Source organism: Sparus aurata, unplaced genomic scaffold, assembly GCF_900880675.1.
Source record: "Sparus aurata unplaced genomic scaffold, fSpaAur1.1, whole genome shotgun sequence".
In the NCBI taxonomy this organism is placed as follows: Eukaryota; Metazoa; Chordata; class Actinopteri; order Spariformes; family Sparidae; genus Sparus; species Sparus aurata.
In genome coordinates this window covers 2,681-25,674 of record NW_022045180.1, presented here as the reverse complement: position 1 = coordinate 25,674, position 22,994 = coordinate 2,681, and the positions used below count along the sequence as shown (strand labels likewise).

The following is a 22,994-nucleotide window of genomic DNA, read 5'->3' as shown; positions in this document are numbered from 1 at the left end:
AATAAATGTCAAGGGGATACTATGTTTTGCTTGATGCCATATTAAAGCAGAAGCCATTAATGCATGCCCAGGCCCAGTATAACCACCAGCAATTACTCTCATCTCCAGCATTTGAGTGGGGGACTTTGCATTTTTAGAGTGCACAACCCCCCAGTCATCTGTGCTCTGTCACTTTACAGTATCCCTCTCCTCCATTTCAACTGGATCATACATTCAAATTAGAAAACAATACATGATTGACACCATTGGCCTTTTTTTAAAATCCCATCATGACCTCTGCATCTAATTGTTTCACTATGCATTGTTTGTCATATCCTGCAATATCACCTACATTGATTGTCATCTCATTAGTCCTCTCCCGTGCTGAACGAGACATAACTCTTCTTCACAAAAAGAGCCGTCATTGCCTCTGCAGCAAAAAAGGTTGTGCTGCAAGATCTGCATACATCCTCATTTTGCAAATCAAATGACTCTCTGAGCCTTTACCCACAGACGTCAACAGCTAGAGCTTATTTACATGTTCAGAGCGATTAAACAAATCTATCTAATCCATGGAGAACATCATTTAACATTCAGTATTTGGACATCAGTGCCAAAGCGTTTTACTAATTCATTAAAGTACAGAGGCGTTATGTAACCCAATTTAATTTTGAATCAAATTTAATTTGGTTCAATGAATTAACTTGTCAAATGAAATAAAACACATCAAAAATGAACAAGAAAGATCAGCGCATGCTGTTTTTCGGATGATTAACAAACAAGTGTGAGTTAAATATGTGATAATGGTTTAATTTGTATGCATTATCAATATTTTTATTCTGTATTTATTTATAAAACTACCTTGTGAAGCTAAAACAGCAAGAGGGGATTTTTGTAATCGCACCAAATAAAGTTTATTTGCACTCTTGTGGTATATTTAAATAAAAATGCTGTAGTAATTATCAGTATATTGGATCATTGTTTCAAATCTCTGAGTCCCTTCTTGATCAACTGCTTTAAATTTTAATGGGTAGATGGTGGATGGAGATGATCTGTTATTATATAGTATCTAATGTATTCTCTGCATGGACTCACTCGTCCCAGTGATAGCCCAGAATATATTTCCGCCATTTGTGATGTCATATAAACTAATTTTTGCAGGAGAGGAGGATTATTGGACATGAAGATTAATTCCTGAAATGATTCTTCATATGTGATTTAAATAAAAATAATTTTTCAATTAATCAATTAGTCAGTCAGCATAAAATGTATATTTATCATGGAGTTTGAATTGTTTAGATTGGTTAGATGGACATTTTCTGACATTGGGAGGACTGAACTTATTAAAGGGACTCTATAATAACAACAGGCCCTAGATTCCCCCTGGTTTCTGAAAGCAATAAATAATGTAATTATTTGCATAGCAAGTTGATAATGTCCATTTAGAGATGTACATACTAGATGAGCATTAATATCTGTTGAATTAGTTGATTATTATTACTCGGTGTTACAAGTGTTCAAGTCAAAGGTAATATACATTTTCTTGGTTCAGATCCAACCAGGGACATTTGTTACATATCTTTCATTCTTTCTCTCACATTTCCTGTCCTGTCTCTGGTTGCTTCCAAACTGAAAGGCAAAATGACCAAATATGATTAGAAAAATTAGCAATGTTTCAATCAATATTGTCATAATCAGTAGTTCTAGTGACATGAGCATGGATAAATAACTCAAATAAAAATAGAGATCGCCGCCCTCTATTGTTTGCTGGACTATAATAGGAGGTAACAGCAAATGACTCTGAATAGAATATAATACTGGGTAATTTGTCTGACAAACACACACACACACACACACACACACACACACACACACATGCACACACACGCACACACACACGCACACACACACACACGGCTGAGTGCTTTAATGAATCCTGTCATTACGGGGGACATGGCTAAACCCCTGTTATTCGGCATCTAATTGTCTCTCCTTTCATGCTACAGAGCAGGAGAGAGAGGCAAACCTCGTACCACTCCAGTGAATGGTAATTGATTTTCAATTAAAGACATTAATTAAAACCTTTCTCTCACTGAGCCCTTTTTTAAAACTCATTTTGGCTGCCGGACTGTCAAAACACAGATACATATGTTAATTTAAGGGCTTTTATGTTTCAAGGTCAGACACTTTATGCTAAATGAAGATAATATGTACTTGTATCCGTTTATTTAGAGGCAGATATGTGTGCTGCAGTTTGAAAAGCATCGCTCACAATGAACTGACAACATGGTATAGTGCATGAAGTGACACCTGAAAAAAGAGAAGATGAGGGGAGAGCTGCAACACAATGCAGAGAGCCACTGCTGTGGTGAACTTTAAATTGATATTACTGTCCTCGGGGCAAAATATCCGTCTCATGGGTTAGTCTCTGCCCCTCTCTGCGTGCCTTCTCTTTCATTCTCACAAAATCACTACCTACAGCTGTCGCTCTGGTAAACGTATTAAAAAAGTTGACCCATGCACAGGGATATCAGGGATAAAAATGAGTGGAGCAGCTTCTCTATGCTACCCAGCACCTAAGGGCTGATGAAGATAACAGCCCCTAAACAACATGGAGACTTGGAATAGGCTGTGTATGTGTGTGAGAGAGAGTGAGTGAGTGAGTGGGTGACTCAGGGAGAGATTTCGATGATGAATGAGTGACCTTGCCTAAAGAGCTACATGTCCCTCCAGTGCGGCTCTATGGAGAGGTTGCATTGGGTCCTGCTGTGTTCGTGTTTGTGTGTGTGTGTGTGTGTGTGTGTGTGTGTGTGTGTGACTGTTTGTGCACTTAAGAGATGCACATATTCTCGCATCTGTGAGCATTCTTCATATGTATAGTTGGAGTGAAAGCAAATTTATCCACCAGGGAAAGAAAACACAAACATGCAGCACATTGGCTTTCTAAAAATACTCACTTCCTCTCCAAATGCTTTTCCAAAACAGTAGGAGAGTTCAAGGAGACGTGAAATGAAAACATTGGCTCATATGCAGCATAAGTGGGCTATCTGTGATGCATTCTGTGATTTGACTATTGTTTCTCCTCATATGCTTGCACCTATGCATGTGTGTGGCACATGGTCATACCTTTGTGTGTGCTGTGCATATGATCAGTCTTAACAACTGATATGAGACACCTCTCCTCCCCACTGAGTTTGCAGATGCCAGCTGGAGGAACAAGGCTTTATTGCTTCATCGAAATGTCAGCGCACAGCATGTGTTTATGACACCCAGAGATGGTGGAGGGAAACTAAGTAATATATCGATTTATCATCATCCTTAGGTGGATCCCCTTTTAGAATCTAACTCATCGAAAAACCCAAACCTGGTTGTTTTTATGCATGGGTTTACACATGATGTCCATGTTTTCGCATGAGTAATGTTGCACTGCAAGAGTTTGTGTCAGAGAGTGCTTAAGCTTGTATGAGTGTGTTTGTGAATGTGTCAGTGCATGACAGCACTCACTGTTTGTTTCTCTATTATTCATCACTCTTTATCTAACAAATGTTTTCGTTAGCGTCACATCGGCCTTGTTGCTGCACAGCGATGGGCTGCAGCAGGCCAGTGGCATACTTGATGAATCACACTGGAAAAGATGTCAGCTGATAAGCTGGTCGCCTGCAGCCCATTGAAGTGTGACGGGTAGCCACAGCTTACCAGTCATGACACACGCAAACGCATGCACACGCACACACACACACACACACACACACATACTTACTTATGTCCACTTTGGGGGCGCACATTTCAACACCCCCCCTTAGAGGACACCACTTTCTGAATGGTTTAGAGAGATGCTGGCAAGTGGAATATATTACTGGGTGTCTCCAGATTATGAAAATCACTTGAGATTTTAGTTTTAAACATCTTTTGCCCATACATAATTTTTACCTTGAGATTGGGGGCAAATAATTTTAATGTCACATTTGGGGTCTTCAGCTATACACAAATACACAGACTGATAAATGTCACTTTTGGGTGCCTCACTTTCCTTTGGGGACAGGACTCATTAAATGTCATTATCTGCATGCACATTCAGCTATGTTCAGTAAGGAGAGCATGTTGTAATGAAATATGAAATTCGATCTTTGATCGAGTAACACTGGTCTCAAGTAGCTTCTGAGATATCTAAAGAAAACGCATTGAACGCAATCAAAGTAAACCCCAAATTGCCTCACACTGAAGGAAGAAGTAGTAATTAAGCCTATAACGCTTTTTTTTCTGGTGACTGGGACAAAGGGCCAATGGTTAAAGTTAGAGTTATCCTCCTCCTCTTCTGATTGCGCTGGCTGCCTCAATCTACAACAACAAATTGAAGAACAGGAAGGAAGGATTTCCCGACTACCAAATTAACCAAGAACAGCTTACTGACACGCTGTTTGAATCATCAATGGGAGACTGCAACCCATGCTACGGACCTGGCTGACCCCTGAATTGACTCAAGCACAAATGGACTGGAGGTATTCCCACCTGCACTCGCTAAAGACCTAGCTGACACACTCTCTTGGGTCTTGCTGGGGACTGACCCCAAGATCTCTGCAAAGCAAAGGTGCTAGGCTGAAAGTCTCCACTCCTGGTCAGCTGTGGTCTGATCAGTTAAAAAACAAGCACAAGTGCAAATCTAAAGACACTCCACAAATGCTTAGTGAACCAGATGTAATGACTGCTAATGGTAATGACAGCACTACTGTGCATGGGATGCAGTGTGTTAGTACTTGCTTCAGAGCTAATGCCAAAACCTGCATAATGTCCATTTCTCCTGCCTACTACAACACCACTATTGAGCTACCCTGCTGAGTTTACCTGAGGAATCTGAACCTCCAGAGTAGGTATACATTCACCTTAAGAGACCGACAACTTTGTCTAGCTCACTGTGCTGCAGCCTACATTTCACCCTGTTGAGGCCTGCTGAGCTCAACTCTCAACATACATCAGATCTCCAACCAAATGTAACTCATTGAGCCAAGACTCCCTACAGACTCCCCGCCTCAGCTTGCTTCATCTCCCTCTGGAACGCTACAGGTGATGTATGTATAATCATTGTCTGCTGGGCATCATTCATGCATCACGCATAAGTTTAGACACTTAATCACAGCTCCCTATAGCTGTACAGTGTATAGCCATGAACTATTTCTTCATTCAATTTTCATCTATGTCAGTTTTCAAGATAGTTATACTGTCACCCCTTTATTGTCATTGTTAATGGTTTATGTCTTCCATTATGGAAATTCTGTAATTGCACTGCAGTTTGCACATGGGATATTGTTTAATTATCAGTATTGTATGTTCACAGGATAATTTCTTCCTGTTGTTGTCTTACTGTTGATTCATCATAATTTAACAATAGGTATAAAGTCATCTCCTGTGTCCAAATTTGTGGTTTAAATTCTTGCAAAATTAAAATTCAGACATCTGTTATCTTGTGCCCTGTTATTATATTTTATCTCACATTATATATTATATATTGATATAAGACATCATCAATAACAATCACACTACAACAATGCCCCTTAGCCGTGATATAATCCCAACATACCACGGCCTGTCGTGAGCTATTGAGTAATCAATAAACACCTGTTGGCCAATCAGAAAAGAGTACTCACCCAGACCATGGAATAATGCAGATTAAGAGGTAGACTGAATATGTCATAGTAGCACCACAATGAAAATCTGCGTGAAATAAAATTACACCAAACAGACTTTTGCTGTTAACTTGTATTTTAGTAACATAATGCATGGACATAATGTACAAGTGCCACACAGCTCAAATGGAATGCCCTTGAAAAATTACAGGTCGCCACAAACTTGGCTAGCTTTCAAATGAATACATCTGGACAGCAGTCGGTTGACATACTTGACTAGAGAATGTTCAGATTTCAATTTGAACAATTTTTTCAACAATTTCTTGGGCTCGCTAGCAACGTGATAATAGCAGGTTGTGCTCCAATCTACAACAAGAACTGGATATATTAAAAAAAAGAAGGGCTTTGGGCACAAACAAATTTAACATTAGCCTCTAAAATAAGATAACAGTTATACTTCACACAGGTATACTTCAACAAGTAGCTATCGTGAGTTCTTAGAACAAGCCTGTCTCTTTAAGGCAGTGATCCGATTTCTGACGTAATTTTTCACTCCAGTCCAGTTTCGGTCTTTGAGTGCATAAGGTTCTGCATTGATACAGCGAACGCAGTCCATCTTTTGAGGCACCTTGCATGTGTGGATGAAGCGCATCATGTGTCTTTCAACTGCACGCACCTCAGTGTCTTCCCACTTACGTTTGGAGTTACCTCTGTTGTCTGTGAAGAAAAGATAGAGGTGTCAATATCTCATTACTAAAAGCATTTTTTGCAGTCCATCCAAAAATGCATTCACAACCTCTGCTTTCTTTTAGTACTACTGTTAAAAGTGTGAGGACAACTGCAAGGTAAACTGATAAAAAATGGAAGATCATGAATGCTAGATATCGCTACAAAGGTTTTTCATTATTTAAACACAATCCCAAATAGGCATCACAGTTAAATTTGTAAAAAAAAAAAAAGAAAAAGAAAAAGCAGGCTCCCTGCTCCACCGACATTAGCTGAAGTAAGTACTGCCTTTCTGGGAGCAGAGCTCAGGTCCTGACAATATCATAAACTGTACAGACATGAACAGAAAGAAAAATCTTCACGATATCGACTAATAGCTCTTAGAGGGATACGCCCTTATTCATAGAATCTGGAGTTACAATACGTAACGTTTTAAGCACTTTGCAAAGTATTACAGTGTTACTACTTAAACTTAAGATTCTTCTCTAAACTCAATTGTTAGCTGCATTTGTAAACACTTTTTAATTAGAGATTTAGTATCAAACAACTTTTTAACAGAATTTTAACCTTAAGATTGAGGACAAATCATTTTAATTTAACATTTGAGATCTTCAGCTGTACACAAATACACAAACTGATAAGTCACCTGTGGGTGTCTAACTTTCCCATTAGGGACACGAGTCATTAGATGTTATTATCTGCATGCACTTTAAGCTATGTTTTGTAAGGAGAGCATGTTCTAATGTGAATATGAAGTTCAGTCTTTGTCTCAATAGAGACTGCAGTGCAGATTCTGCCATAATGCCCTTCTTTGGGCTATCACGGACAGACAAGTTGTCTGTTAGTGCAGTAGACAGACACATTTATGTTATAGGTAGGTAGCAAGAACGGCAGTGAAGCATGGTAAACAGTGGTAATGTCTGGGCGTGTTAGATTTATGGAGGGTCCCTCGCTTGTCCCCAACTCTGGCTGCTTAAAGTAGAGAGTTTGAGTTTGAGGAAGCAGTGGAGCAAAGTGGTGCTGCGCTGCTATTGAATGCATACAACATCAGGGGTAAGACAGTGACTGTGTCCTGAGTTAATAACTAAAGACTTATTTTAATGATCACAACTGTTACCTTGAATCAATGAGGTCGAGACAGTCAAATTTTTAAACCCCATTAGCAGGAGCTGGGAGGTGCCGGGAGGGACAGCTAGGAGTAACATTAGCTATGTTATTATTACATTGTATTTGTAAGTGTTTCATGAGGTTGCTGGTGTAATATGTTTTAGATATAGATATATATATAGATATATTGCATTTAGCTGCATTTTCATTAAATTTTGTAAAGTGAACCAACACTTTTGAATGTTTTGCCCTCTCAGCCATGACTGGGGAGCACAGAATGTAAACACAAAGTTACAGCACGTCAAACATAATCACCTGACACCAGCAGCTTCATCATGAGGGGACGGTTGAGAAAAATGCCTGCTATGTTAAAATTAATTAACGTTACATAAACACTCACAGCAGCAATATTTCTTTACTGACTAGTCAGGAACAGGTACCAAATTAGTCCTGTTTCTCAATAACCATCCCTACATATTACTGATCAGTTATTAGTGATCAGCATGTTTTAAGTATGTCCATTTATCATTAAATTGCCTAAGTCGAAAAAGGAAGCTCTGAATATGTGTCTTTATTTTTTACCAAAATTCAAAAGATATCCACAGTGCCAGAGTGGCTGGGATGGTTTGGCTGCAAAATTACTTGAAGGGCTCAGTATTCAGCAGTAAGACCAGGTTTATTATGTTAGATTCATATTGCAGATACTAACTTTCTTCTGTTAAAAAACGATCTAACCCAAGCCAAAACAAACCTTGATTGCGAAGAGCACTGGGAGGAGTGGAACTGAAAGCAGTGGTCGGAAGTAAAGGTGTAGCGTCTGGTGGCTCCTGGTCGTCTTCACCTGTTGCCTCAGTAGACGACTCAACAGACTCATCCTCATCACTTGACACGTCCTGATCTTGTGAGGAATCAACTTTTTCTGAGGAGAAAATGCATGAGAATATTAAAATAAAAAATATATCATAGCCTCAGCAGTTGTAGCCTTAAGATGAAAAACCAACAGTCAAATCTGAATGTATTGCCCACATTATTGCAGTCGCACATTAAATCAAAATATTTTGGTATAGTGTAGTGTTATACATCAATTAATCATACATGTATGCAATATCTAAGGAGAAAGTAATCCATATTTGACATGATAGACTACATTTGCATTCTTCCAATTTGAAACAGATTGATAAGGTTCTTCATTTCTAGACTTCAATTACCAAATACAGCATAAACATTACCTTACTGTTAAAGAGTACTGATGATGCATTTCTCATGAGGCAAAAATCATGGGTTGCCCCAGCATCTGAATTAATATATTGTATATACACTAAGATACACACATGTATCCATACCTTCAGGGTCAATCTCAATGTCATCAAGGGTTTGACCTTTATACTGTGATAGAGTCCCCTTCTCCACTGCCAAAAGCAGTTTGCTCATTTTGGCAAGCTGAAGTGTTCCCTGCGGAAGGCGGTAATACTGCCTGTGCACACGAATGTCATGACCCAGGTAGTCAGCAAATTGGTCTGCTTCATTTTCTGGAAGATTAAGAACTTGAGACATAGTTGCTATGTGCTTCCGGAGTCTTGTTGAGGTTAAGACCTCGGGATGTTTGGCACCACTCTCCCTTGCAAACATCTGAATGCATTCTCCCCCTCTGTAAGCTGATGATGCTCCTGGTCTAGCAAACATGTAGATGTTCTCTTTGGAGACTCCACACAGTTCACGAGTGTCAGCTAGAAGCTCCATAGCTGACACCATTGATGGTTTTAGGAGCACAGGGACTCCTCTTCCTCGTTTCCCCCTGATTTCTACTCTGGTGAAGAAATCACACATCTTGTTCTCAAGTGGGGTAAGACATAGGGCCATGTCCTCATTGAGTTCTGACTTTCTCCTTGCTTTGAAAGTGGCCAACTCCATTCTTGACACCTCTCCTTCTCTTCTTCTGTTGAAAATGATCAGCTGAGCAAGTGTCACTTTGGCAAGCGTTGCATAGTTCTTTGCAGAGGGACACAGGCTCAGCATTCTTTCAGCAGCAACTTTAACATTCTCCATGTGAGAGTCCAAAAGTTTGACATCTTCAGTGAGAGGTATTATCTGTGGTGCATTCCACTTTGACTCTCTCAGAGAGGTTGTTGCTCCTCTGGTAATCAATCCCTTCCATCTGAATTGTTTAATGGTCTTGAATTCTCGAGCAAATTCTACAAGGCTCCAGTCTCTGTCAACTACGGACAAATTATCAGCCTCCACAAGCTCACAGATTATACCCAGGCTGTTACCAATTTTGAGGGCTAAGGAAGGTGTGCGGAATGTGTTGTTCTCTGTGTTGTACCCAGCCAACTCTTTCACTGCAGATATCACATGATTGAAGTTTACAGGATAGATGAGTTCCTCTGCCTTCCGGATGGGAGTATTCTTCTTAGCCACAAGTAATAGTCGTCCAAGTTCTCTAAGTCTTTGCCTTATGTAGTCATGTCTGTTCTTTCTTGACCCATTCAGATCAAAAAGGTGTTGTCCAAACTGCAAGAGAAGTTTGTCATTTTGAATCAGCTGAGTGACCTCATCATAGGTCATGGAGGAAATCACATTCTTCAAGCCCTCACTAATCTCACGCACAATGGCAGTTTTAAGGGCACATTTGGATCGAACTCGACTCTTCCCACTGCTGGATTCATCACTAGTTTCTTTCTTCGCTGGGCAGATTTTCATGTGCTTCCACAGTGTTTTCTTGGCATAAAGTCCTTGACAATGAAAACAATGAATAAATTCAGAGGCACGTCTACACTCTCGTGGTCTGTAGCAGGCCTGGAGCTCTCCAGCTCCCTCCCTCACAACTTTGGCATTGTGGGCAAAGTTTCCACGTCTTCTAAGAATGTCCAACTTTTTGCGTCTCTCTTTGGAATTCTTTGGATGCTGAAAGGCTAGGGCAACCTCCGCTTCATCCCCATGTGCAGCTTCGAGGTGTCGTGAAATTTTTGATGAGGGCTGGAGGCAAAAGAGACAGTAGTTCCTCTTGTTGTACACTCGACGAGTTTTTGAATTTGAGGGGGGCAATACTCTAATTGAGCCACAAATTTGTTGGATTCTGCTTTTCTCAGGAGTGTTTGAGTTGCTCTTTAGCGGACTGGGGGATGAGATCTTTCTCTTCCTTTGAGCGATCACGTTCCTCTTCTTAGGGCTGACTGCATTGTCTCTTTTTTCTGGGCTTCCTGAATCAATATCTTGTTTTGATGGAGATAAAATTGGATAGCGCAGAGACGGCAGGGGCTTTTTCGCAACTGGATACAGTGGTGTGTCTTCATCAGGCTCAGAGGAACTTCCTGCTTCAGAGTCTGGGACATAGTCACAATCACTATAGTCAGTGACATCGGAGTCATCAAGGGATGTTTCCATATATGAAGTGGTCTTGGAAAAAAGGAAAAAAGATTCTGTTTAGTAACAAAGGTCATCCTTTACTATACTGAGTGTCATGTACTGTGTTGATGCATTGGACTTTTATTACAGGAAGATTATCTCTTTTAGCTTCGGGATATGACATATAAAGGCTACATTTATCAACATATTTAATGAAAAGCCACATAATAATGGCTTTAGCTCTATGTATACATCAAAATGTACACAACTGTTATTAAACTGTAGGAAAATACCTGTCTTTGTATTGAGCATGTCCTTTTTGAGTAATCCACTGAACAATTCCAAGATCTTTGACCATCTGACGATGTAGCACACGTAAGAGGAGCTGTTGTCTTAGAATAGAAAAAAGGACAAAAAGATAAAAGCATTTCATTAAGTACAAATTACTCAGCAAAAAAAAAAATCATTCACGTGCGTTTTTGACCTTAAATTAAATGACATAATTACTAATGATAATACATAATAAACACTGGTATGATTGAAAATGATATAAAATGATACTGATGTTTTGAGGATGGGATTTATGACAAATTCCACTCCCTATAATGATCAAGGAGTGATCAACCTTCACTCTTTTTCAGGGATAATACATTGGTAAATTAACAAATTATGAGTATGTATTTTTGAAGAACATTATAAAAATTATTGGATTAATGATGGTTTATTTAATGATGCCTAATTATAATAGTGATATTATCCACACTGAATATACTTGTACAATTGAAAAGTAAATAATAGGCTATTGTTCAAATGCAGCAAGCAATGCAGTGTTACCTGTGTTTTTGTTGCTGGCTCTCCATCTTCCAACTGATCACTGGTTATCATTGATTCATCCAGGAACGAGGTATCTGATGAGGCTAGGGACTAAAAAGACAAATCCAACTTATTGTGTGCAATATTCAAATTCTATTGGCATTTTAAAAAACATGCCAAATAATTGCACCCCTATCAATGCTTGATATACACAGAGCATGTCAATGATCATGGAGTTTTACAGCAGCTTCCCTTTAAAAACTTGCCCCTGTTTTGAAGTTGTAGACATACCTGAATATCATCATGCAATGGGGATTGCGAAGTTAGCTAAGGGAGAAAAAGAAAGAAAGGCATGTCAAAAGCTGAGAAGTGATGAAAGGAAACAAGGTAGTTGGCTCCAGGACAACAACAAAACAAAATTAGACCAATGGTCATTTGGAATAGAAATGTAGACTACTCATCATTGCCTTACTAATGTCTGAAGGTTAGCAAGACAGCAACATTTCAGGAAAATGGACATTCACAGTAAAAATCCAATAGTGCTTACAGATGAAATATAATAGGCCAAACGTTTTTCTCCGGGTTCATGTTAATTATTTAGAGGACGAGTAAAAAAATAATTAAGGGCTATATCCGCCCCACTGGCCGTCAGTTGAAGAACCTAGCTTTGACTGTGCTGCATTGAATAAAAAGTAATAAAAAAACACAATCATGCAATCAAGCTCCTAGTAATGAACCATAAGAGGTTGGGCACATAGAGTAATTTCTGCAAGATGTTCAAGTATATTACTCACAAGCGTGTCCAGTTGTGCCAATTGTTGAACCAGTTGTGCACGCTTTAACAAATTAATTGTATGCTGTCTTTCTTTAGCATTTCGCTCCTCCTCTGCAATTTTGTAACGATTGAAGCATTCCTCATGGTGCTGTCTATATTTGGCCATTCGAGACTGTAATGACAGCAATCAAATAAAGAACTGATTGTTTTTAAAGACAGTTTGTGAATACAACTACAAATTATAACACTTCACAGCCAGAAATGAGCAATAGTGATTACATTTAAAGATGAAAATGTGCTCTTACTGTATGTGCCGCTGGATTGCTGCTATTTATGTTGATCTCATCATACACCTGAGATGCATCCACAGGACTAGATGACAGCTAAAAGAAAAAAAAAATGAAATTGTGTGTGCAGCCCACATGATTTTTGTTAAATGTTACAGCAACTGATGTCATGTAATTGTTATCCTAGCAAAAAGAAAACATTAGCTACATGCTAACAGCAACCGTTAATGCTAAAGAATCCTGGTGTCCATAAGGCAAGGGTTGGCTAAATTGATCTTACAAAATGATATCGTGTTAATGTCATCACAGTGAGACAAAACCTAGTGAGGTTTTTTTCCCCGAAGTGTTTTTCAGATTAAACTGGAGGGCACACTGAACTGCAGACTTCAGAGACTAGTGTGTTGACCCCTGTGACCACCTACCAGAGGTTTGTCCCTGATATCAGGTGTCAGCTGCTTGCTGTCATCAGGTGTCAGTTGCTCGCTGACATCAGGTGCCATTTTTTGCTGGAAAAGGAAACCGGATAAAGTGAATATATAATCAACCTTGATACAGCTGAAATCTCAAGACATATTTAGATAAAGGTGCTGCATGACCCCATTTAGGCATGAGTAGTGTGTGTGTGTGTGTGTATGTAATGACCCCAAAAGTAATAATATGATAACAATAACAATAACAATAATAATCTTTACATAAGGAGCACTTTTCTAAATCCATGTCACAAAGTGCTTCATGAAGGCATCAACACAAAAGTCATGAAATCATCAAGTTTTAAAATAATTTTCTATCTGTTTGAGAAAATTTAGTGTGTAAAAAAACAATTCATATCAAGAAAATAAAAGACAGTTCAAAGGAAAGGAAAAGGTGATCTCTGATTCAGCAAGAACTTTGTTAAAACAAAGAAAACAGGGCTCAAACGTGATTTAATAATAATAATAATAACAATAATAATAACAATAACAATAATAATATGATAATAATAATGATGACAATTATCATTATTATTATTATTATTATTATTATAACCTGTATTTATAGAGCACTCTTCTAAATCCATGTAGTAAGTTCTTCATAAAGGCAGCAAAATAAATAATACCTTCATCAGATTATTTCCTGATTATCTTTAAGCTTTTTATTTTCTGCTTATGTGTTGGGTTTTAGACACTAAATTGTTTTCTATATGTTTTCTTTTAAAACTTTTATTTTGATGCATTTATGAAGCACTCTGTCACATGGATTAAGAAGAGTGGTCTATAAATAAAGATAATAATAATGATAATAACAGTAATCATGATCAATATTATTAATATTATATTATTACTTCTGGGCTCTCTCTCTTACATTTGAGGTCATTTCAAACACACAGACACACACGCTAATCATAGCTAATTGGGGACATTCATCTATGTATATTGTTGAGACACCAGTATGTAAGTCTGTCAGTACTTTAGGAGATGTTCAAAACACAGATCATTGTCCTTGTAGTACATTACTACTTGGGTTGTCATAAGAGAAACACTGGACAATAATACATACTAATATAAAGGGATTCAGCAGTGGTTTAGGTGGCAGACATAGACACCGACACTAAGAAATAAGAAAATACAGGCAGAAGGTAGGCTCTCTGTGGACACACACACACTGTCACACAGGAATGAATGAGTAGGACCAATTTTGGAGAATTTTCTGCTATTTCAATAAAGAAATTCTTGCTCAACAGGTCTTTAAGTAGTATTTTATAAACTGGCCCCTACCTGAAGTCTGTCACTTTCTTCCACAATCAGCTGGCTAACATCAGGTGCCAATTGCTGCTGGAAAAGGAAAAACAATGTTATTTACTATTTTTATTACATTTGGGGTCGTTCTAAACTCACACACACACACGCTACTTAGACCTAATTGGGGACATTCATCTATGTATATTGTTGAGACACCAGTATGTAAGTCTGTCAGTACTTTAGGAGATGTTCAAAACACAGATCATTGTCCTTGTAGTACATTACTACTTGGGTTGTCATAAGAGAAACACTGGACAATAATACATACTAATATAAAGGGATTCAGCAGTGGTTTAGGTGGCAGACATAGACACCGACACTAAGAAATAAGAAAATACAGGCAGAAGGCAGGCTCTCTGTGGACACACACACACTGTCACACAGGAATGAATGAGTAGGACCAATTTTGGAGAATTTTCTGCTATTTCAATGAAGAAATTATTGCTTAACAGGTCTTTAAGTAGTATTTTATAAACTGGCCCCTACCTGAGGTCTGTCGCTTTCTTCCACAATCGGCTGGCTAACATCAGGTGCCAATTGCTGCTGGAAAAGGAAAAACAGTGTTATTTACTATTTTTATTACATTTGGGGTCGTTCTAGACTCACACACACACGCTAACCATAGCTAATTGGGGACATTCATCCATGTATAATATTAAGACACCAGTGTGTAAGTCTGTCAGTACTTTAGGAGATGTTGCAAACACAGATCATTGTCCTTGCAGTACATTACTACTTGGGTTGTCATAAGAGAAACACTGGACAATAATACATACTAATATAAAGGGATTCAGCAGTTGTTTAGGTGGCAGACATAGACACCGACACTAAGAAATAAGAAAATACAGGCAGAAGGCAGGCTCTCTGTGGACACACACACACTGTCACACAGGAATGAATGAGTAGGACCAATTTTGGAGAATTTTCTGCTATTTCAATAAAGAAATTCTTGCTCAACAGGTCTTTAAGTAGTATTTTATAAACTGGCCCCTACCTGAGGTCTGTCGCTTTCTTCCACAATCAGCTGGCTAACATCAGGTGCCAATTGCTGCTGGAAAAGGAAAAACAGTGTTATTTACTATTTTTATTACATTTGGGGTCATTTCAAACACACATACACACACGCTAATCATAGCTAAATTGGGGACATTCATCTATGTATATTGTTGAGACACCAGTATGTAAGTCTGTCAGTACTTTAGGAGATGTTCAAAACACAGATCATTGTCCTTGTAGTACATTACTACTTGGGTTGTCATAAGAGAAACACTGGACAATAATACATACTAATATAAAGGGATTCAGCAGTGGTTTAGGTGGCAGACATAGACACCGACACTAAGAAATAAGAAAATACAGGCAGAAGGCAGGCTCTCTGTGGACACACACACTATCACACAGGAATGAATGAGTAGGACCAATTTTGGAGAATTTTCTGCTATTTCAATAAAGAAATTCTTGCTCAACAGGTCTTTAAGTAGTATTTTATAAACTGGCCCCTACCTGAAGTCTGTCACTTTCTTCCACAATCAGCTGGCTAACATCAGGTGCCAATTGCTGCTGGAAAAGGAAAAACAATGTTATTTACTATTTTTATTACATTTGGGGTCGTTCTAAACTCACACACACACACGCTACTTAGACCTAATTGGGGACATTCATCTATGTATATTGTTGAGACACCAGTATGTAAGTCTGTCAGTACTTTAGGAGATGTTCAAAACACAGATCATTGTCCTTGTAGTACATTACTACTTGGGTTGTCATAAGAGAAACACTGGACAATAATACATACTAATATAAAGGGAGTCAGCAGTGGTTTAGGTGGCAGACATAGACACCGACACTAAGAAATAAGAAAATACAGGCAGAAGGCAGGCTCTCTGTGGACACACACACACTGTCACACAGGAATGAATGAGTAGGACCAATTTTGGAGAATTTTCTGCTATTTCAATAAAGAAATTCTTGCTCAACAGGTCTTTAAGTAGTATTTTATAAACTGGCCCCTACCTGAAGTCTGTCACTTTCTTCCACAATCAGCTGGCTAACATCAGGTGCCAATTGCTGCTGGAAAAGGAAAAACAATGTTATTTACTATTTTTATTACATTTGGGGTCGTTCTAAACTCACACACACACACGCTACTTAGACCTAATTGGGGACATTCATCTATGTATATTGTTGAGACACCAGTATGTAAGTCTGTCAGTACTTTAGGAGATGTTCAAAACACAGATCATTGTCCTTGCAGTACATTACTACTTGGGTTGTCATAAGAGAAACACTGGACAATAATACATACTAATATAAAGGGAGTCAGCAGTGGTTTAGGTGGCAGACATAGACACCGACACTAAGAAATAAGAAAATACAGGCAGAAGGCAGGCTCTCTGTGGACACACACACACTGTCACACAGGAATTAATGAGTAGGACCAATTTTGGAGAATTTTCTGCTATTTCAATAAAGAAATTCTTGCTCAACAGGTCTTTAAGTAGTATTTTATAAACTGGCCCCTACCTGAAGTCTGTCACTTTCTTCCACAATCAGCTGGCTAACATCAGGTGCCAATTGCTGCTGGAAAAGGAAAAACAATGTTATTTACTATTTTATTACATTTGGGGTCGTTCTAAACTCACACACACACACGCTACTTAGACCTAATTGGGGACATTCATCTATGTATATTGTTGAGACACCAGTATGTAAGTCTGTCAGTACTTTAGGAGATGTTCAAAACACAGATCATTGTCCTTGTAGTACATTACTACTTGGGTTGTCATAAGAGAAACACTGGACAATAATACATACTAATATAAAGGGATTCAGCAGTTGTTTAGGTGGCAGACATAGATACCAACACTAAGAAATAAGAAAATACAGGCAGAAGGCAGGCTCTCTGTGGACACACACACTATCACACAGGAATGAATGAGTAGGACCATTTTTGGAGAATTTTCTGCTATTTCAATGAAGAAATTCTTGCTTAACAGGTCTTTAAGTAGTATTTTATAAACTGGCCCCTACCTGAGGTCTGTCGCTTTCTTCCACAATCGGCTGGCTAACATCAGGTGCCAATTGCTGCTGGAAAAGGAAAAACAGTGTTATTTACTATTTTTATTACATTTGGGGTCATTTCAAACACACACACACACGCTAACCATAGCTAATTGGGGACATTCATCTATGTATAATATTAAGACACCAGTGTGTCAGTCTGTCAGTACTTTTGGGGTCATCCTAACTTCACACACATACGCTTCTCATACCTAATTGGGGACATTCATCTATGTATATTGTTAAGACACCAGTATGTAAGTCTTTCAATACTTAAGGAGATGTTGCAAACACAGATCATTGTCCTTGCAGTACATTACTACTTGGGTTGTCATAAGAGAAACACTGGACAATAATACATACTAATATAAAGGGATTCAGCAGTTGCTTAGGTGGCAGACATAGATACCAACACTAAGAAATAAGAAAATACAGGCAGAAGGCAGGCTCTCTGTGGACACACACACTATCACACAGGAATGAATGAGTAGGACCATTTTTGGAGAATTTTCTGCTATTTCAATGAAGAAATTCTTGCTTAACAGGTCTTTAAGTAGTATTTTATAAACTGGCCCCTACCTGAGGTCTGTCGCTTTCTTCCACAATCGGCTGGCTAACATCAGGTGCCAATTGCTGCTGGAAAAGGAAAAACAGTGTTATTTACTATTTTTATTACATTTGGGGTCGTTCTAGACTCACACACACACGCTAATCATAGCTAATTGGGGACATTCATCTATGTATATTGTTTAGACACCAGTATGTAAGTCTGTCAGTACTTTTGGAGATGTTGCAAACACAGATCATTGTCCTTGCAGTACATTACTACTTGGGTTGTCATAAGAGAACCACTAGACGATAATACATACTAATATAAAGGGATTCAGCAGTTGTTTAGGTGGCAGACATAGATACCAACACTAAGAAATAAGATAATACAGGCAAAAGGCAGGCTCTCTGTGGACACACACACTATCACACAGGAATGAATGAGTAGGACCATTTTTGGAGAATTTTCTGCTATTTCAATAAAGAAATTCTTGCTCAACAGGTCTTTAAGTAGTATTTTATAAACTGGCCCCTACCTGAGGTCTGTCGCTTTCTTCCACAATCAGCTGGCTAACATCAGGTGCCAATTGCTGCTGGAAAAGGAAAAACAATGTTATTTACTATTTTTATTACATTTGGGGTCATTTCAAACACACACACACACGCTAACCATAGCTAATTGGGGACATTCATCTATGTATAATGTTAAGACACCAGTGTGTCAGTCTATCAGTACTTTTGGGGTCGTTCTAAACTCACACACACACACGCTACTCATACCTAATTGGGGACATTCATCTATGTATATTGTTGAGAGATTAAGTGGTATTTTATAAACTCGCCCCTACCTGAGGTCTGTCCCTGACATCAGGTATCAGCTGCTCGCTCACCTCAGGTGCCAGCTGCTCGCTCACTTCAGGTATCAGCTGCTCGCTCACTTCAGGTGCCAGCTGCTCGCTGACATCAGGTATCAGCTGTCCGCTAACATCAGGTGCCATTTTCTGCTGGAAAAGGAAACCGGAAAAAAATTAAAACAATTATGATATAGGTGAAATCTCAAGACACAATGAGATCAGTTTCATCTGAAAATGACTAAAACAACTATTATTAACATTAAACAAATTGTACCTGTCTGCGCCAAGGCCAGTCTGAATCCCCGTAATTGTAAGTTATTTCTTCACCTGGGGCGATGTCTCTTAGGGCAAACAGGCAAAGATGTGGCATCCCACCAACATCAATAGCTTTTATCTTGCAGTTAGGCTTGATGTGGTCGTCGTTCACAAGCCTTCCCAGTGACTTGTCTTCAACAGATGCATCAAGACTTAAGGAAAAGAATACTGATGTTAAGAGTAGAAGTAACCTACTTTGTTCGGATACAGTGTTAAGAAGGGCACGTTTTATTTGAAAGTTGAGCAAGCAATTGAGGTAGCTTGCAGCAATATACATTTACAGTATTACCAGGGTGGTGAGTCTCTTGCATGGTTTGTTAGAAATTGGGATATCCTTAGGTTAACAGGTCATCAAAGCTTATCTCCTAAAACTATTGTAATGTATTACACCTGCCAACAAAAGCATATTTATTATAACTTACCACCAACATCCCCCTTTCCATTTGAAGTCAAACAGGAATACTGCTTCTGTGTCATTGTAGTTCTTTGTAAGAAGACCATCTTGTTTGAAAAGTTTACCACGGTATTCAAGCACAAAATCTCCTTGGTTGAAAACCTCCACAGCAAGCACACCTCGACCTTTAAAATAAGAAAAAACAGGAAGTCACTTTCATTCTAAAACCAGCTGCTGGAGACTTGACAAGCTGAGTTGCAGGTGACAACCTCAGCCGATTTCAGTCGAGATGAAACGGGCCAGTTCACACTGCTGCAACGTTTACCGTAAATTCCAGACTGTAAGCCAGTACTTTTTTTCCACGATTTGAACCCTGCGGCCTATAATATGATGCAGCTAATTGATAGATTTTTACGGGCTAACGGCCTCCAGGGGGACGTTAACACCTTAGATGTCCTTACCACAATTACCCATTAACCTCAATGTCCCAATTCCAAATGTTGCATTATAGCTGCATATGAAAAACAATACGAAAGGATCTACCATGTTAAATCAAGTTTATTTAACATTTCATTTCTTTTCATTAATTGTATATATTAGGAATCGAGGAAAACATCAATACCTATAGAGAAATACTGCTGTAGCATGACTTTTCTGTACTCTGTATTTTAATCTAGAATAGTTTTTATATAAATTACACAAAATATGATATGTTTTACCTATTTCAGCCATAAGCGGTCATAATGACCACACATCATTTCGCAGGGTTTCATTGTTGCATTTTTTGCGCGGTTTGCCTTTTTCATTGTTTCTCTTGTCTCTAACTTTGTTAGCGGTCTCCAGCTGTGCTTAATCGTGAATTTACTTGTGAGTTAATTACTATATAGTTGTATTATATATCCTGGTTGCCACCATGGGCAAACAAAAACTAGAGTTCCCCCTCTGTGAAACAGCGAGCGTAGCTGTTCAGCACAAGGTGCTTAAATGATGCGACTCTGACTCTGTAGCAGGGGAAAGCCGAGGAAGAATGTCTGCATCCTGAGCACCTAGGCACCTTTAGTGGGGTGAGGCAAAACCCGAGTCTGTGATGTACTACAACAACGCCAAGTACGGCGTGGACATCCTGGACCAGATGGCGAGGGCGTACTCTGTCAAAGGCGGTACGCGAAGATGGCCAGTGGCGGTCTTCAATAACACCCTCGACCTGGCTGGCATCAATCCCCGCATCTTATTCAAGGAGCAGCAGGAGAGCCCGGAGGAAAGTCCTCTTTATTGTCCTTTTTATTTTTAATTTTCTTGTTCAGAGTTTTCTGGTCTGACTGGAATGAACCCGCCACTGTGGCTGGTAAATGAATCAATTCACCCGCCAGCACACAAATTCACCCGCATTTGGCGGGTGCTAATTTCCATCCCTGGTGAACACATAGAGAGCAGACATGGACACCTGCGGCTTATAGTCAGGTGCGGCCTATATATGTACATTTTTTTTTTTTACTTAAAAATTAAGTGGTGCAGCTTATATTCAGGTGCGCTCTGTAGTCCGGAATTTAAGGTATCTGCAACGTTCTAAAAGAGTTTTGTTTCGTCTCATCGCAAATCTTTGGTCTGAACTGGGCTTACAACACCAAAGTCACACAAAAACACTAACTAATCAGGCAGGTAGTGGTAGACTAGCAACTCCCATATTTTGAAAAGACTTTAACTAAATATAACCAAATTGCTCTAAAAAGTTGTCTAACCCAGCTTTAAAATGTAAATGCCAGTACAAAGTAGCCTTGTGTAAATGAGATATGCATAGGAAGCAATGATGAATTTTGAATTTGCACAGTGTAATTCAACATTATTATTAATAGGGTGTGTACAACTGACACTAACACTACTTGCAAAATGTAAGAACTTACCTTTGTATGGGCTGATAAAATGCTCTGTGAGACCAGCCTTGTCAGTTTTCAGTTTAATGTGTTGTTCGGCATCCTGTTGAGGACGGACCCGTCTTCTCCTCACAGATCTCTCCATTATCACTTCATTGCCAGCCATATCATCTGTTTAACAGAATATTTCATGTATAATTAACATATGTGAGCCACCAAGTTAAGCTAACATACATTTATTAGTTTCCTTTATACCAGGATAGAATTTTTATGTTGATAGCTTAGTCATAAACAAATGCAGGCTTTTTACCCTCATAATCAAATCTCTTAAGTAGCAAATGCAGTGGATTTACCTGGAGGACAGCTGTCGTGATACCCTTCTCTCACACACACTCGTTATTTTATTATGCACACAAGAATATATCTATATATATAGTAAATCATATTCCTAACATCAAAATACGGAGTGAGGTTAAGAAAGAATTTAGAACACTGACTGTATTTGTCAGATTTTAAGATACTGGCACAATAAGATAAACAGTTAAATGACTGGGGACAGAGCAGATTGAAATATCGCTTTCTACATATTTACATGTTTATGCTCGTTGAACAGGTATATTGATAAAGCACTGGCATTTTTCTCCTAAAGGTTTATTGCACTTACAGTAAAGAGCATAGCATAAGGAGCTCCTCTCCTCTCTGTGTCTGAGCTGTCAGCCCTGACAGAGAGGAGCAGAGAGGCTGCAGCTTGAGAAATTACACAAAACCTTAAAAAAAAAAGTACAGATAAAAGAACCTATCATGTCAGAGCTTATCAATACTACTGTCTTTAATAATTTAGTCCATAATTTGACCGGTGCCCATCCTACCACTCCCTGCTACCTAATCTCATGCCAAGCAATTCCTGAAAGTTGTTAACCCTGCTAATATTACCTTGAAATGACAGTCTTGATGGTGGCTTAATACAGTTCAGTTATTCTGATGTTTAATAAGGCTATCCATCACCAGAACAACTTGCTAGCTTGTTTTCTATCCAGCTTACTTAGCAAGTGTGTAACTAGCTAGCTAACGTTAGCTAGCTTTCTGGATAAATATCAATTTATTGTTACCAACTTGACAGAAAATGGTCAGTTTCACATTTTTCTATGAGTTCACTGTCATAACATGACTGGATGAACCACATGGCATAAAAACCTGATACATTTTCAAAAGAAACGTCAAGTTTGTTTACCTTAAAGGCTGCTCCTCATGACATCTCCCTTCTGTCAGTCTGCAGCATGCAGCTCACGCACCCTCATGGTGGGGGGGGGCGGGGCTCACGCACCTTATGGGGGGGGGGGGGGGGGGGGGGGGGGGGGGGTCTCGCGCACCTCAGGCAGGGGGGGAGGGGGGCTGGTAAACTTAACTTTCTATCATGACCACTTCCTATTAGTTGATTTTGGATTGATCAATTTATTGAATGAGTTTGTAATGTGTGTTTAGTTTATAAATATTCAACAGTGACAATAAGATATAAATAA

The 22,994-nt window shown here is 38.9% G+C and overlaps 2 protein-coding genes across 2 annotated transcripts; both read right to left on the bottom strand.

The window, feature by feature from the left end:
- Positions 1-5,729: 5,729 nt before the first annotated feature.
- LOC115578143 (uncharacterized) lies at positions 5,730-11,659 on the bottom strand. The gene is made up of 5 exons (XM_030410994.1): positions 11,613-11,659; positions 11,072-11,170; positions 8,777-10,829; positions 8,185-8,352; positions 5,730-6,317 (listed from the first exon to the last, which is right to left on the bottom strand). The coding sequence occupies exons 3-5, from the start codon at positions 10,815-10,817 to the stop codon at positions 6,085-6,087; spliced, it is 2,442 nt and encodes an 813-aa protein (XP_030266854.1). The 5' UTR covers positions 10,818-10,829; positions 11,072-11,170; positions 11,613-11,659; the 3' UTR covers positions 5,730-6,084.
- Positions 11,660-16,318: 4,659 nt separating this feature from the next.
- On the bottom strand, positions 16,319-22,739 carry LOC115578144 (histone-lysine N-methyltransferase ash1-like). The gene is made up of 10 exons (XM_030410995.1): positions 22,706-22,739; positions 21,505-21,645; positions 19,632-19,788; positions 19,169-19,361; positions 18,889-19,044; positions 18,577-18,633; positions 18,071-18,127; positions 17,462-17,518; positions 16,955-17,011; positions 16,319-16,501 (listed from the first exon to the last, which is right to left on the bottom strand). The coding sequence occupies exons 2-10, from the start codon at positions 21,638-21,640 to the stop codon at positions 16,427-16,429; spliced, it is 945 nt and encodes a 314-aa protein (XP_030266855.1). The 5' UTR covers positions 21,641-21,645; positions 22,706-22,739; the 3' UTR covers positions 16,319-16,426.
- Between the last annotated feature and the right edge of the window lie 255 nt (positions 22,740-22,994).